The 15,766-nt window shown below is 35.1% G+C and overlaps 2 protein-coding genes across 4 annotated transcripts in view; both read left to right on the top strand.

Moving 5' to 3' along the window:
• The window catches only part of LOC142348751 (target of EGR1 protein 1-like), a 588,447-nt gene that overhangs the window by 358,734 nt on the left and 213,947 nt on the right, over positions 1-15,766 (top strand). The gene's annotated exons all lie outside the window — the stretch shown is intronic.
• Positions 1-15,766, top strand: part of LOC142348315 (uncharacterized) — a 50,585-nt gene that overhangs the window by 19,100 nt on the left and 15,719 nt on the right. For all 3 annotated transcript variants that reach the window (XM_075399619.1, XM_075399618.1, XM_075399617.1), the window contains 4 exons: positions 1,617-1,773; positions 1,987-2,142; positions 10,742-10,870; positions 11,125-11,289. In XM_075399619.1, the coding sequence (XP_075255734.1) occupies positions 1,617-1,773; positions 1,987-2,142; positions 10,742-10,870; positions 11,125-11,289 (607 nt within the window). The remainder of the gene's footprint in view (positions 1-1,616; positions 1,774-1,986; positions 2,143-10,741; positions 10,871-11,124; positions 11,290-15,766) is intronic.

Raw genomic sequence — 15,766 nt, 5'->3', positions numbered from 1 at the left:
TCTATGCTTAATTCCTACTATTCTGACTAAACAATTCAAACAAAAGAATCACTACCAGTAACTTGGACTGATTGATATTTCCTCTTTTTGTCATTTGTCAGCCTCGGTTCAATCACATTAGAACGTAAAAGCACACGTTTGATTTAGTACTTGATAACGACGCCCAATTTGGTTTTTCGAATTCTTGTTTTTTCTTCTGAACAAAGATCCGTAAAGGTCTTTCGATGTTTTCACGGCGCGCATGCTACTGCTCGCTATCCCTCACGTATTAACTGCTCAAAAGCTGCACTTAAAAGTTTTTTCGAGATATCGCATTTGATTCGTGTGTCAATCAGCAATAAGTTGAGAATGAACTTTTCTAGATGATAGCAGAACCAAAAAAGATCTCAAATTCTTCATATTTGTTGGCAACTTGAGCAATTCCTTTGCATCAGTCTTTTTTCACAGCGGTTAGATGAACTTTTGTGTAAAATCAAATCCGACCATTCAGTTTCTGCTTTTGCAAAATGATTCCATCTTATAATGATGCAAAGATTTTTTCATCCAACTTCTTGCAGTATTCTTTATCAACTGGATATGGTTGTCATTTGGTCCCTTGCTTACGAATAATATATCGTCTAAAAAATGTTTTTTTTTTGCAATTCAGATTTTAACAGTTTTCATATTTTAGTATAAATTAGGTTGGATTTATGCGTATTGCAAATCGATTGATGTAAATTATGTACTCTCATGCGGCGCATTTTGCGATATCATTTTGTTAAGTGGGTCGATGCTCAGTCTTTAGAAAGTGGCAACTGAATGTTAAATTGAAAGATTTGCCAATGATTCCAAAGTTAAGATTACACATTAACAGAAATTGAATGACTACTGTATCACCAGGTGATATGACCAATCGTATAAACAATTTTAAACGACTGATCGGACAAGAAGACAAATGAGGACCTTGCAATGACTCCTGTAAACAAACTGCAAATGCAGGTTAAAACAGGTGAAAACTTTTAACTAGGAAAGTGACAAATTTGGCTATTGGATTAACAAATTTGGAACAAATAAAGAGAACAATTAAGTGAAGGCCAAAACTGAAGAAAATGAGAGCAAAGGAAACGAGGTTAAATTGAAGTACAAATTAAATAGCGTCAAACAAGGGTTATGGTACTGTGAGTAGTGTACCCCAGCTATGTTGAGATAAGGTGCTCTTTATATTTGAATCTAGATGCAGTGATGAAAATTAAAAAGTATATTAAAAATAGAAAAAAATTGTTTTTATAGGTGTCCTTAGATATCAAAACATGGAAAAGAATAGAAACCATGAATAATCAGACAGCCCTATACTATTCCTCGTTCTGTGTTTTGCTTGACATATGATCAGATTAGACAAACCAGTCTATGCTTAATTCTTACTATTCTGGCTAAAAAATTCAAACGAACGAATCACTGCCAGTAATTTTGACTGGTTTGACTGGATTTTTACTCCTTTTGACCTTTGTCAGCTTCGGTTCAATCATTTTAGAACGTAAAAGCACACGTTTGATTTATTACTTGATAGCGACGCCCGATTTGATTTTTCGAATACTTGGTTTTTCTTCTGAACAAGATTCCGTCTTGCGTACTCTCAGTTTTGCGGATTTGGGATTGACCTGACAATGAAATACACAAACCAGATCTCGAATGAGTTCGCTCCTCTTCTGGAAGTGTGCCACATTCTGGCCGATGAGAAGAAGAACACGTGTGATCAGGTGAAGAAGCTGCTGTACTCATCTGGAGTGCTTCGAGGTAGGTGCCCAGGTTTAGTTGTGTATTCGATATGTTTAAAATATTGATCAAAAATATGATTGGAAAATTCTATTATCATTATACAAAACCTACACTCCGGCTTGATTCTAATTGCTTTGAATAATTTTGAGTCGCCTGTTGAAAAATTTTGCGATAGTAAAGATTTTCATCAGCCTTAATAATTGATTTTGTTTGTCATATTTGTCCTTATAGTTGCCGAGAAGAATTGTCTATCGGACGGATTTCTCTACTGTGAGGAACAGCATTTCACATCCTGTGAGGACATAGAGGGAGGAAGTGTGTGTAAAGTGTGTCTACAGGGAGCCACACCTGTGGACGAGACAGACGAGGAACAGAAACATTGCAGAGGTATTATGTTGTCATTTTACTATTGTATTGTTGCAATGTATTGTTGCAACCTTATATAATGAGGTAAAGAACTAGCCTGGCTTTCTTTTTTGTGTTCATTTTTGCCCCCCCCTCCCCCAAAAGAAAAATGATCGGATACTCATGAGTGATATTATTCGAAAGCACCCACAGTATAAAATACAGAAAATAGTTTCTTGCAACTAGTTGCTGTTCAGTAGATATGAGATTTTTTTTAAAAAAAAAAACCTGGATTTCCTGCACTCAATGGTTGCTTGAATATCGTTTTTGCTGAAAAAATATTAGGTTTTAAGTTTTCTTGGAAAGTTTCTTGTTACACATTCACCGAAAAGAACAAGTTCATTCAAATTCTCGTATCATAGATCCAATGTTTTTTGTTTTAAAGAAGTAAATGTTAACAACCTCTCTGTACTTTTCATTTTATAGATACAAGATTTGAAATAGTCTTATTTCAATAAACAACAAAAATTATTTTTAATCATTAGTGTAACAAGGAGAATCGGTTATATGCATTTGCACAAAATATTCCAACCCCGTTCATCCAAATTTTTGGCTTAGTTGTCTACCAAATGATGAAGAGATAGAAAACTGTCAAAAATTCAAATATTGCTCGAAAATAAATTGTGTATGATTAAAAAAGATTTGAACTCAAACGAGTTAGTGAAGCATATAATGCCACTTCAGAGGGCAGAGGGCCGATGAGACCTGCCATTTTAGGAGTACAAGATCAAAAAAACAAAATCAAATAACAACAACAAACCTTATTTTAAATCCAAAACAAAGTGTAAATTTCTGTGAAACAAAAATTTAAAACTCAAAATAGCTTCAAATAGAACCTATGCTATACATATTACCTAGTGCTTAATAGAAAAAAAACATGGGACCAGTGTTTATTGGGACTTGGTAACAAGTAGAAGTAAAAGGCAAAGTTGAAAAATAGGTTTAGATCTATTAAAAAGAAATAATTTTTAAAAAATTAAGACCATCAGATATCAACTGAAATCTTTGAAAATGTTTATTTTCCTTCATTCTTCCATATGAAGACATTGAGTGCTGTGATTATCCAGAAAATGTTGTAAGTCTACGACATTCACGACAAATATAGGCGAAAACCAAAAATTTTGCGAGAAAACACTGCTGTATTCAGTAACAATGATAATCAATTCGGTGATTTTTGACCTCTGACTTTTTGGACTAGGTAGCAAGTCGAGAGAAAGGGTGAAATCAATAAATACATCTACGTTTTTCGAAAACAATTAATTTAAAAATCAAACAAAACATTAGCTATTAACTTAAATCATTAAGTAGGTTCGCATTGTAACGGCTGCTCTCCTTGTGTTTCACAAAGAAAGTTTTACACCGCCCAGTTCGTTCTGAGTGGTTACAAAATCTGTCCGGATACTTCGTTTATGCAGTTCGCTTTTGTAACTGTATATCCGCTCTGCTGTACTTACCGTTGCATTAACTATTTTAGTTCGTAACTATTCGCTGATCTTAGTTTTTTCAACTATCAATTTGAACTGGATTGCTACAGATCACACAATACGGGATCTCTTTATGTATACCAGTTCAATCCGATAGAAAAAACAAATCGAAGACAAAGATATATGTCTAAGACCTGTTTGTGCAAAAATATTTAAATTTAAACCTAAGTTGGCTTTTGCTGTTTGTACTCACAAGTTGAGAATACCAGAAGTTGGGGTTGTAACAGTTGAATTTCGGCTCCAATAATTCGTTGATGCAAGACACAGTAACAGAATTTACTGCTCAAGAATAATATTTTGAATACAAGACACAGTAACAATTTACTGCTCAGGAATATTTCTAGTTCAAGACACAGTAACACGTTATTTACTGCTCAAGACAATTTGTTTTGCAATATTTTGCTGAGTTATACTTTCAGCCGTTTTCTGCGGCTACTACGTTGCGTTCTGTGTGTTGCTTTTGTTATTTCCCCCTTTTTCTCTTTTTTCTCACGTGACAAACTGTAACTAGAACTAGAACTATAACTATAACTATTAATTGACTAAGACATCAGAAAGTGTTTTGTTTCTATTTTCCCCGCCTATGCAAGCTTGTTATTCCTTAAGCTCAGCTCCAACATCGCCGGCCCTGTTTTCCTTCGTGAAAACATCATCGTCAGTTGGAAGTACTGGAGCGAGCTTCACTACGGGCCTCTTGTAGTATCCATCTTTTGTTCGGATTTTCGCTGATCGAATCACTCCGTCGGAACCTTCGAATGTTTCGGTTATTCGACCCAGGTTGTAATATCCACGTTTGTCACTGTCTTCCACTAACCACACAAGATCACCCTGCTGAAGACCTCTGTCCGTTGTGGCCTGCCATTTCTTACGACTGTTCAACATTGGCAAGTACTCTTTACGGAATCTGTCCCAGATGAGGTCTGCGTAAGCTTGTGTTTGTCGGAAGAGCTTTCTATGATCAACAAATTGCTCTGCACCTGATAGATACGGTAAACAAAGGTTCTTGTTGCCAAGTAGGAAATGGTTTGGAGTAATAGCTTCTAAATCGGTAGCATCAGAACTGACTTGTGTCAGCGGTCTAGCATTCAGCGTCTGTTCAACAAGACACATCGTGGTTGACAGAACGTCCTCCGTGACTGATCGATTGCCCAGCACTGCGTACATTGCCTTCTTGCAACTCCTAACCAGTCTTTCCCACACTCCTCCAAAGTGCGGTGCTGCAGGTGGGTTGAACTTCCATCTGATACCTTGTTGAATCAGATGTTCTTCAATTCGCACCCTGTTCCATGCTGCTATATACTCTGCCAGTTCTTTTTCAGCTCCAACGAAGTTTGTCCCGTTATCGCTAATCATTTTGACCGGTTTGCCTCTTCGTGCAATGAATCGCATAATTGCGTTCAGACAACAATCAGTGTCTAGTTTTGGTACAATCTCTATATGTACCGCTCGTACAGTAAGGCATGTGAATAGACAGCACCAACGCTTTTCGTTTCTTCGACCAATCTTTACTGTGAATGGTCCGAAATAGTCTACGCCCACATTCGAGAACACTGTTGATGCCACTAACCGTTCTTCAGGTAGATTTGCCATTACTGGTGCCTTTGTTTGGGCTTTTCCCTTTCGACATCTAATGCATTTGTTTTTGATCGATCTCAAAGCATTTCGTATGCCTAGGATCCAGAATTTTTGCTGGACTATGTTTCTGACATGTTCAGTACCTTCGTGGTGATTATTCTTATGTTCATTTTGCAAGAATAATTCAACTACATGGTGCTTCCAATGTAACAGTATTGGATGCTTGGTTTCGAAGTTCAATTGACTTTTACCTATTCTGCCTTGGGCACGAATAAGTCCTTGCTGGTCTATGAATGGTGAAAACTGGAGGATTTTGCTGTTTTTTGGAATTTCCTTTTCAGCCTTGAGAGATTTCATCTCTTCCGCAAACTGTTCTCGCTGCAGTAGTCTGAAGATGCTTGCTTGTGCACCCTCTCTTTCTTCAACACTTAGTGTTTTTGTTGCCGGTTTCTGTTTTTTGAATACACGCTTTATGTATGCCATTGTATTTACTAGTCGATTGTAATTGCTGAATCGTTCCCACTGAATCAGCGGCTTCTTCTCTTCAACCTTAGCTGAGAAGACAATTTCGTCGTTTTGTTCATCTGAAGCAAATGTTAAATTCAACTGTTCAGGCCATTCGTTCTCTCGTTGCTTCAACCAGGCCGGCCCAGTTAGCCATTCGCTTCTCTTAAGTTCGTCAACATTGATCGCTCGTGTCCCGATGTCAGCTGGATTGTTAATACCACTCACATGATTCCACTGTGAAACATTAGTTGTATCCAAAATCTCAGCCACTCTGTTTGCAACAAACACCTGTTGCTTACGGTGGGAGCTATGAATCCATTGCAGAACAGTAGTGGAGTCTGTCCAAAAGTTACAACTGTGAATCTTCGATTCGTGTTCCTTCACTATCTGTTCTTTAAGTCTCACTGCCATCACTGCTGCTTGTAGTTCCAAGCGTGGTATGGAAAGGTGTCGCATCGGTGCGACTCGGCACTTTCCGATTACAAATGCTAAATCTGCTGAGTATTCTTTGGGCTTTGAACGTAGGTAAGCCACTGCGCACATTGTGTCTTCAGATGCGTCGGCAAACACATGAAGTTCCCATTTGTCCTTGGCTGTGCTGAAGTATCTTCTATCAATGCTGGTTTCTGCTACTTCTGGAAGCTGCGCCTTCCACTTCAGAAACTCTTCTTCTTCGTTAGGTTCTACTGAGTTATCCCAATGTTGTCCATTTTTGGTCCAGATGCTCTTCAGGAGTCGTCTCATATGGACACTGAATGGTGCAAACAGTCCAAGAGGATCAAACACTGAAGAAACTAGAGATAAGATCTTCCTTTGGGTGATTGGGGTCTCAACTTGTTTGCTTGTACCTCTACAAACCTGTAGACTATCATCGGTAATCGTCCACTGAAGCCCAAGCACCGATGACCCTTCCTGGCTGGGTTCTACTTCAACCTGCTTTGTTTTGCTGATTGATCTTAAGTCCTCTGGGATTGCGTTGGTTACCAAGTCGCTGTTGGTGATCCACTTCTTCAGTTCAAATCCATGTTTTGAGAGAAGAGGTTGCAGTTGTTTGAAAACCTTGATTGCTTCTTCGGGTGTTTCGACTGACTTGATGAAATCGTCCATGTAGAAGTTGTTTTGGATTGTTTTTGCTGCAATTGGGAACTCGTCTTCGTTATCGATCGCTACTCGCTTCAGAGCGTAGTTGGCACATGTTGGCGAACTCTTTGCTCCAAAAACATGACGTTGGTACTCGTATATTTGCACAGGTTCGTTCATTGTTGGTCGCCACAAAAATCTCAAGCAGCTTTTATCCCGTTCAGGAACCTGCACTTGCAGAAACATTGATTCAATATCTGCGGTTAGGGCAATTGGTCCTTTTTGAACGAGTTTTTGAATGCTGTCGTCCAGTTGCAGTATCTGCTGATAAAGAGTCTTGAGCTTGCTTGGTCGATCTCGATTATCAATGAGCTCAAAACCTTCTTCCTGTTTCTCAATCCACTTGTTTCGCAAGTTGTTGATCTGTCGATCCAAAACGCTTTGACTCTGTGACGGAGTCACTTCTTGTGCACTTCGGGCCTGCAGCTTGAATCTCTACAGCTCCTTTGTTTGTTTGCTTTAATTGAGTTTTGCTTTTCAACGTTCCTATTTGCTTTGCCTAATTGGCTTTGCGTTGTTGAATTGCTCGTTGAGTTTTGTTCTCGTTCGTCGATGACTTCGTCACTTCGACTGTTGGGTTGGACAGCAGTTTATTCCACTGTCCGGGTCGGCGGACCAAATGTAACGGCTGCTCTCCTTGTGTTTCACAAAGAAAGTTTTACACCGCCCAGTTCGTTCTGAGTGGTTACAAAATCTGTCCGGATACTTCGTTTATGCAGTTCGCTTTTGTAACTGTATATCCGCTCTGCTGTACTTACCGTTGCATTAACTATTTTAGTTCGTAACTATTCGCTGATCTTAGTTTTTTCAACTATCAATTTGAACTGGATTGCTACAGATCACACAATACGGGATCTCTTTATGTATACCAGTTCAATCCGATAGAAAAAACAAATCGAAGACAAAGATATATGTCTAAGACCTGTTTGTGCAAAAATATTTAAATTTAAACCTAAGTTGGCTTTTGCTGTTTGTACTCACAAGTTGAGAATACCAGAAGTTGGGGTTGTAACAGTTGAGTTTCAGCTCCAATAATTCGTTGATGCAAGACACAGTAACAGAATTTACTGCTCAAGAATAATATTTTGAATACAAGACACAGTAACAATTTACTGCTCAGGAATATTTCTAGTTCAAGACACAGTAACACGTTATTTACTGCTCAAGACAATTTGTTTTGCAATATTTTGCTGAGTTATACTTTCAGCCGTTTTCTGCGGCTACTACGTTGCGTTCTGTGTGTTGCTTTTGTTATTTCCCCCTTTTTCTCTTTTTTCTCACGTGACAAACTGTAACTAGAACTAGAACTATAACTATAACTATTAAATGACTAAGACATCAGAAAGTGTTTTGTTTCTATTTTCCCCGCCTATGCAAGCTTGTTATTCCTTAAGCTCAGCTCCAACACGCATATTTCTCCTGAGATATCCAATTAGATCTGTCAATATTCAGAGTATGTTGTCATACGTCTAAAAATGTCAAAAATAGAAAAAACAGGTGTCTATTTCGTTAAAATAATAAGCAATGGACTAAAACATTAGACATGTTAAACTGTGCTTTTTTCAACACACACACACGCACCAGTACTGTGACATTCGACGTGTAATCAACAGTAATTAATAAAGATAGGTAACAATTAAAGGAAAGCAACATGGTTCGAAGTTTAAAAATTGCCCATATAGTTTTTTTTAAAAACATTTGATTTCAAAGTCATGTAAGACTTTAGCTATAAACTGAAAATAGGTTCATTTGTTCATCCATAGAAAGCCTCTAGGACCGGTAATCATCCATAATGTTTCACACAAGTACAAAGATAGTACGAGAAGACAAAAACAGACAAAAATGAAACCGTTCATCAAAATCTGCTAGACGACGGTGTCGAAGCCGTTAAAAGCATAATCTAATCATTTAAAAAAAGATGTTTTCAGTTTTGCCTTGATTTTAAAACTTTTAAAGACATAAAAGAAGCTCAAAGATAAAAAAGTTTCACAATTGAAGAAAAATTTTGAAAACTCGTAGCATAAACCATGAATTAAAACTTATTACTGAAATAAAAATTAAATATTAATTCATTAGAGAGACAAATGTACAAACGATAATGTTCTGGCTAGAAAATTAGATAAGTTTCCTTAAAACTTTTTGGAAGCGAATTGAACCAGTCATTAGTAAGCCTGATTTGAACTGTTGAGATCGGTATTTGACAAAAAAAACAAAAATTGAAAAAAAAAATTTGAAAAGACAACGAATGATTACAATCCGAGTTTTTCGGGACAGTTTCGAAAAATGTGGAAATGGATAATGTGACAAGAAAGTCAATATATCAAAAATAAATGATGGATGCTGGATAGTTATAGCAAAAAAACCGGTGAAACTTTGTTTCAACAAAACTCTCAAAGGAAGCTGAAGCAAAACTAGCAATCTTTGAAGATAAAAGTGATTGTGTAAGCAGTTTTTAGGCGTGTTAATCCTGCAAGTTAAAACAAAGTAGACTAAAGAAGCTATTTCGTGCCATTTTTCATGACAAAATGCTGAATCTTGAAAAATTTAGCGAAAATTTTAGCAAAAAAGTGGATCAAACAGTTCAACAGCACTCTCAAATTCTATATGCAAAATCAACAACACTATCATTTACAAGTTTAGCATATTTTCAGAAAAATTGGCAAACAAAATGCGTAAAATACGGAAAATGTAAACAAAATCAACGAGTCTGAGTCAAATTTTCACAAAAATTAAATCTCGATAACTGCCTGGAAGAAACGAAATTGAGATAACTGTTTTTTAATATGAATCCTATGCTGGACGGACTTTCTAACGATACCACTCAAAACCCTTTACGATGAATATATCGCTCGGCCAAAATTGACTGAACAAAAACCATTTGAGTATATAGCTCCAGCCCTCTAAAGTACGTTGGAACAAATATCAGCCTCTGCGCTCTTCAACAATTCCAGGAACACAGGAAAATGAAAAACATCAAAAATAATTGTCCAATCATCCATAAACGAGGCATAGTTTGATCTAATTTGAAGAAATTGTAGAGTTTTTTGTTACAAAATTTTTGTTTTTTGTTTCATTAACCATTTTTTTTTTCAAAAAATAGTTTACAAACAGTGTTTTTGAGGCATATTAAATTTTATTTCGACCTAAATTAAGCAGATTTATCAACCTGGACTTGAATTAAAACTGGTTTTGAGTTCAATAGAATGCGAAAATTTTTCGTTATGATAAATCTTTTTTTATATTCTTATTGAACCATCTTCAGTCAACACTAATTTGCAGCATGACCTTTTACCGCAATCCATGATTTAATTTCATTCTATATAGCTCTATACGTGCTCATACAAAAAAATTGAATGGGGAGGCAAATTTGAAAAATAAACAAATTAACCATTTTGAAATTTTTCAATGGACTCAAAAATGACAATTTAAATTCACTTTGGAATCATTTGTCCTCAATTTCCATTACAGGCGTTTTGTACTCAAAACATTAAAGTGGTCAAAAACAGATTTTTGAAAATTTTTCAAAAGCTATTTCAAAACGCAAATGAGTTTTTATTATAAATTCTATTTTGGACTGAAAGTTTTCAAGAATTTGACAATTTCTGCCGAAATTCATTTCATGCTGTTACCTTCATTTTGTTGCATGTTCTATTAGCATGTAAAGCGTCAATTTTGCGGCAGGAACTTTTTAAATTGTGGACACACTCTATTAGCAATGATATAAAATTGTGACAACTTTCACTTTTTTGGAAATTTTTAATTCAATATTTTTAATTTGCAGTGTCATTTTTGCTGTGTTAAATATTACTTTCACTGCTTATATATTTTCGCTTTGTATTTCCATAAATCCTCGACCTGGTTTATTTTTTTCGCAGACATTGACGAATGCGCAGAGGGAGTGTGTGGCAACTACGCAGAGAGCTGTGACAATTCTGACCTGTCCTACCACTGCACTTGCCTCAGTGGATATCGGTTCAATGGAGTGTACGGATCACAATGCGGAGGTACGAGTCTGATTGAGAAGAAACATAAAACTTTATAATTCTCTCTCTATGCAGTTTTGGTGTTGAAAAGCAATTTTACTGATTATAATTGTTACTGATCTTTCATAGCATCTATTAATTACTTGATATACAAAAATATATCTAGAAAGCTATATGTTGGAGAGAACGTTGTTTCGCTGGTATTTTTGTTAGGGTAAAATGGGTAAAATGGCAATTTCTTACGAAATAATATGTGAACAGGTATTTTGTTTAAGACATAGACGAATGTGCTGAAAATGATGACATTTGTGGAGTATATACAAACGACGAAGGAGACACAAATGCTAAAAGAGGAACATGTCATAACAACATGGGCTCATTCACATGCGAGTGTGGACCGGGATTCTTTTTCGACATCAATATGAATCCGCCTTGTGTCGGTATGTTTAACAGGATCTGTTCCTGCTTTTTCCTCAATCCTTTTTTCACCCCAAGTGAACTTTATAGAACACGTGTTGTTATAAAGAAGGTTACTATATGGTAACAAAGTAACATGTGCACGTTGGGATGACGTGAAACTTTATGCTTACGGGGCTGACACATTTTGTTCGCGTGCAACTCGGTTCCGAACATCTTTAGGAGGAAAAAAGACCAGAACTTTTTATTAGAAAGTAAACTTGATTTCAATTTCGTTTAATTGAACCTCGGAACTGATTCGGTTTTTTTTTCGTTTTAACGCGGTAGTTAATGAATAAAATCGGATCTTATTAGGGTATGTATTAATTGTAATTGTTATCCCCAATCTCTTAATAGTCTAACAAACCATCATTTGTGGGTGAAAGGATAATAACCACCAAAATAATACCCTTTCTGTTTCTATAAGAAAATAAATACCACGGAAGCAAACATCCATATTATTATTATTTAAATATTATTGTTATTTAAATTCTGTCTTGATAATTTAACCGATTATGATAGTTTCATGGTCCCACTCATGGTTTTTGACGCCAGCTTTTTCAATCCCATTTCTCAAACTTTCAATTGAAGCTTTTGGGTTAGACGAAAATCGAAAAACCTGATAGCATACAGTCTGGATGGTTTATTTGGAAGGCTTTACTAAAGGCACTATGAGTTAAAATGCAAAGACAGCATCCAAACAAGCATTACCGAGAATAAAAACATTATGAGAGAATCTTTGTAGAAATTTTCAGGTTTAAATTTAGAAGTTCCCTCCGTACGCCCAAGTTTAGAGCCTTAGAGAGCTGATATCATAAACGGATAACCGAAACTCAGGATACGCGTAATTTTTCCGCTGTCAAACTTTTGAAATTCTTTGAACATTATGTCGGGTATGCCAAATTATTGGTCTGCAGTTTCATGCATTGAGATTGTTTGTATATTTTTTTCCAAAACGCTGAGATTTATGTATTTAGACTTACACGGCAAAACATATATATATATATATATATATACACACACACACACACACATATATATATATATATATATATATATATATATAAATATACATATATAAATATATATATATATATATATATATATATATATATATTTCAAGATGCCATTGGACCTGAATTGTTCTAAAGTTGGATTGATATCCTTCTCAATTACCTTTACCTGCCTTTTTAAGGACTAGATGAAAAAAAGCTAATTAATACTGATAACTGAGCTTTCAAAAAATATTTAGCTTGATTCCTTTTACAAATCGAAGCCATTTTTTTGCAGCTTAAAGACGGGGCGAACTACCTGTGATGTTTTTTGTCACGCCCTCAGTCATTTCACCCCGATTTTAAACTCTATTAATGGGAATCTTTAATATTGCATTACACTTTATTATCCTGAATTGTAGGAAAGAATATCAAAATCGGGATGTTGCAATGTAGGGGTTAAAATATCGCCGTGCTAATTAATATAAGGGTTCAAAGTTCGGGTTAAATTATGGGGTGTTTAAAATAGGGGTGTCTCGTTTCTTCAACCGCTCGTTTGTATATTCATACAGTATAAAAAAACAAAAGGGTAAAATCAGAGCATACTTCATGCTCCAAAAATAATACTGTCCTGCTTATGTATGACATGATCATAGTAGTGGATAAAACAGGGATTCCAACCACCAGTTAATTTGGCCTATTTCTCCACACGCTAGCCGCGTATGTCGAACTAGGCCTAAGTGTACTGCTAGCTGGAATCCCTGTTTTATCCACTACTCTATACTCCCTTAAAATCTATCATCCTTTCCTGTCTCACTTAGTGCAATCCACTTGTATCGAGTTAAGCTGGTAATTAACCGTTATCAGATGGATAGTTCGGGTTCTATCCCCACTGTTTTCAGTGGATGTATCCCAGATACTAGTGTAACTAGTGATGCCGTGTAAAAACCACGTAAAACCAACTTGCGAAAATAACTTGAACAAAAAACCAGCTTAACTCTACACCTTTATATTAAATTTTTCGACATATTCCTTGAATCATATCTGGTATATTTATTTCTATATCTATGCAGATAATTACATAATCTACACCTAAAATATTTAAATCTAAATCCGTTGATATGTTGATTAACATTACACATAATACAAGTTATATAGAGATTTGGATCATTATTATGTATATTCTTATGATTAATATAATGTCCATTCTTAACGTAACTTTTACAGATATAACTTTCAAATAAACTGTCTAAACATTTATCACGACACATTCTCCAAGATTTATCTTTGCAACTATCACATTTTACTGATTTGGACATTTTTAATTTGTATATTTTCAAAAATGATTTTCTCTCCTTAGAAAATAAAGATGTCTGAAGTAGAAAGCTTAACATTTTGTTATATTTGTGATTTGGCCTTTGAAACAAGGAAACTTTTTATCAAACCCGATTTAAGTGATGAACACTTTAACAGGGCGAGAAAGGAGCATGAGGATGATGTGGAAGATGAAACTATGGAAAGGGTGTATGATGTGGAAGAAGATGATTACATCCTCAAACCCTAAAACTATTACTAAAGACAATACTAAAGATTTTATAAAAACTAAATTTACTACCAATACTAAAGCCGAAGCTGAAGCTAAAAATAAAACCGAAGATAGTATCTACACCAGAGATAAGTATGAATATAAAGAATGTCATAAAGAATTTAGAAGTAAAACAGCTCTATTTACTCACTCATATAGTCATAATCGCAAGTATCTAGAAAACACAGAATACTTTGATTTAAACTCTAGCCAAAACATGAAAGACTTTTATATTACTGATAAAGTTGGAAGCTACATTGAAGATATAGATGAAGCTATTAATAACTCTTTAGAAGAAATTAAAACTTTTATCAGTTCAGAAAAGTTAAGAATTTTAAATATAAGATCACAGCTGAGTGTGAGTACAAGAAGAGAACCAAAGATGAATCTAAAACTGCTAAAATATTCTTCATCACTGACTATATTAAAAATAATGCAATATATGAATGTGGTGACTTCAAACAATGGTTAGATTTTGAAAAGGAAATACATGAAGGTTACGGCTATGACTTTGAGTTTCTTGGATTAAGAAGTATTCAGATAGATGATGAACCAAGCAAAGCACCTATTGGTAGTTATATGGATTTACCCCCGATCTCAAAACTCTAAACCAATATTAAATATACTTAATTACAAATATAACTGTCTACAACTATCTATTACTGCTTGGCTACACCCCGCTATGGACCATGCAACATATGAGAGTAAATATGTAATTAATCTAATTGAAGCACGACAACAAAAAGAACATGATTTTGCTTTTATAATAAGAAACTGTACAATTTTAATATTTGGGGATAAACACCTTGTGATGAGGGCAATTTAGAATTGTTTAAACCGGAGGAAGATTTTGATAAAGATAGAAAAGATGCCAGAATACTAGTTTGGGATAATAGAACATTGTGCTCTAATTAAAAACATAGAAACTTGATAGATCGGCCGAATAAAATGAATCAAAAATACTATTACTGCGATAGATGTACATTTTGGTTTAATTCAAAAAAATAAATACGACAAACACAAAAAGAGCCATTCTTTCAAACCAGAGATTGTTTGTCCTAAGAAGAAGAAAATTACTTTTATAAATGAACATAAACGTCAGAATATAAAAAAATTAAAACCGCTGATATAGAATGTTGTGTTGTCGATGTCATAACTAACAGCAAAAAAAATGTAATAGCTAAACACATACCAATAAGTGTGGGTTACATCTGGCAAGGTAATTTCAAATACTTTTTTGCTCTTGATTGTATCTAAAGATTTGCTAGCGATCTATTAGAAATAGAAACAGAGAATAATTTCAAGCGCAACAAACAAATGATATTTAACAACGAAGATAAATTATATCATTATGCTACAAACACTTGTCATATATGTGGTAAAACATGTATTAATAAAGTAGGAGATCACTGTCATGCAACTGGTAAAAATGGAGAACCAGCATGTAAAATGTCTAATCTGAGGTACAAACAACAAAACTTCATTCCTGTAGTATTCCACAATAGCTCTGGTTATGATTTCATTCTACTATTTAGTGACTTCTTAAGCAGACAGGTGATAAATGAAAAGTAGATAACATACCACTAGCTGCTGGTAAATCAAGATGTTTAGTATTGGTTGTCTTAAATTCTTAGACAGTTATAACTTCTTAGCTATGCCTCTAGATCAAATGGCAAAGATAAATGGGCGTAAAAAAAACATTATATCCATATGAACATTTTGGTTTAGACTACTATGGTAGTGGAACTACCACTGGTAGCAAAGCTATCTATCGAGAAATTATAGGTAATTTAAAAAAAGAAGACTTCAAATCCTCACTATCTATTAAATTAACAACACAAGAAGAAGCCGATATCTTCAATAATGAAAACAGTAAAAAAACCG

The sequence above is a fragment of the Convolutriloba macropyga genome, chromosome 10 (assembly GCF_964194025.1).
Source record: "Convolutriloba macropyga chromosome 10, txConMacr16.3, whole genome shotgun sequence".
Taxonomy (NCBI): Eukaryota; Metazoa; Xenacoelomorpha; order Acoela; family Convolutidae; genus Convolutriloba; species Convolutriloba macropyga.
This window is presented reverse-complemented; position numbering and strand designations above follow the sequence as displayed.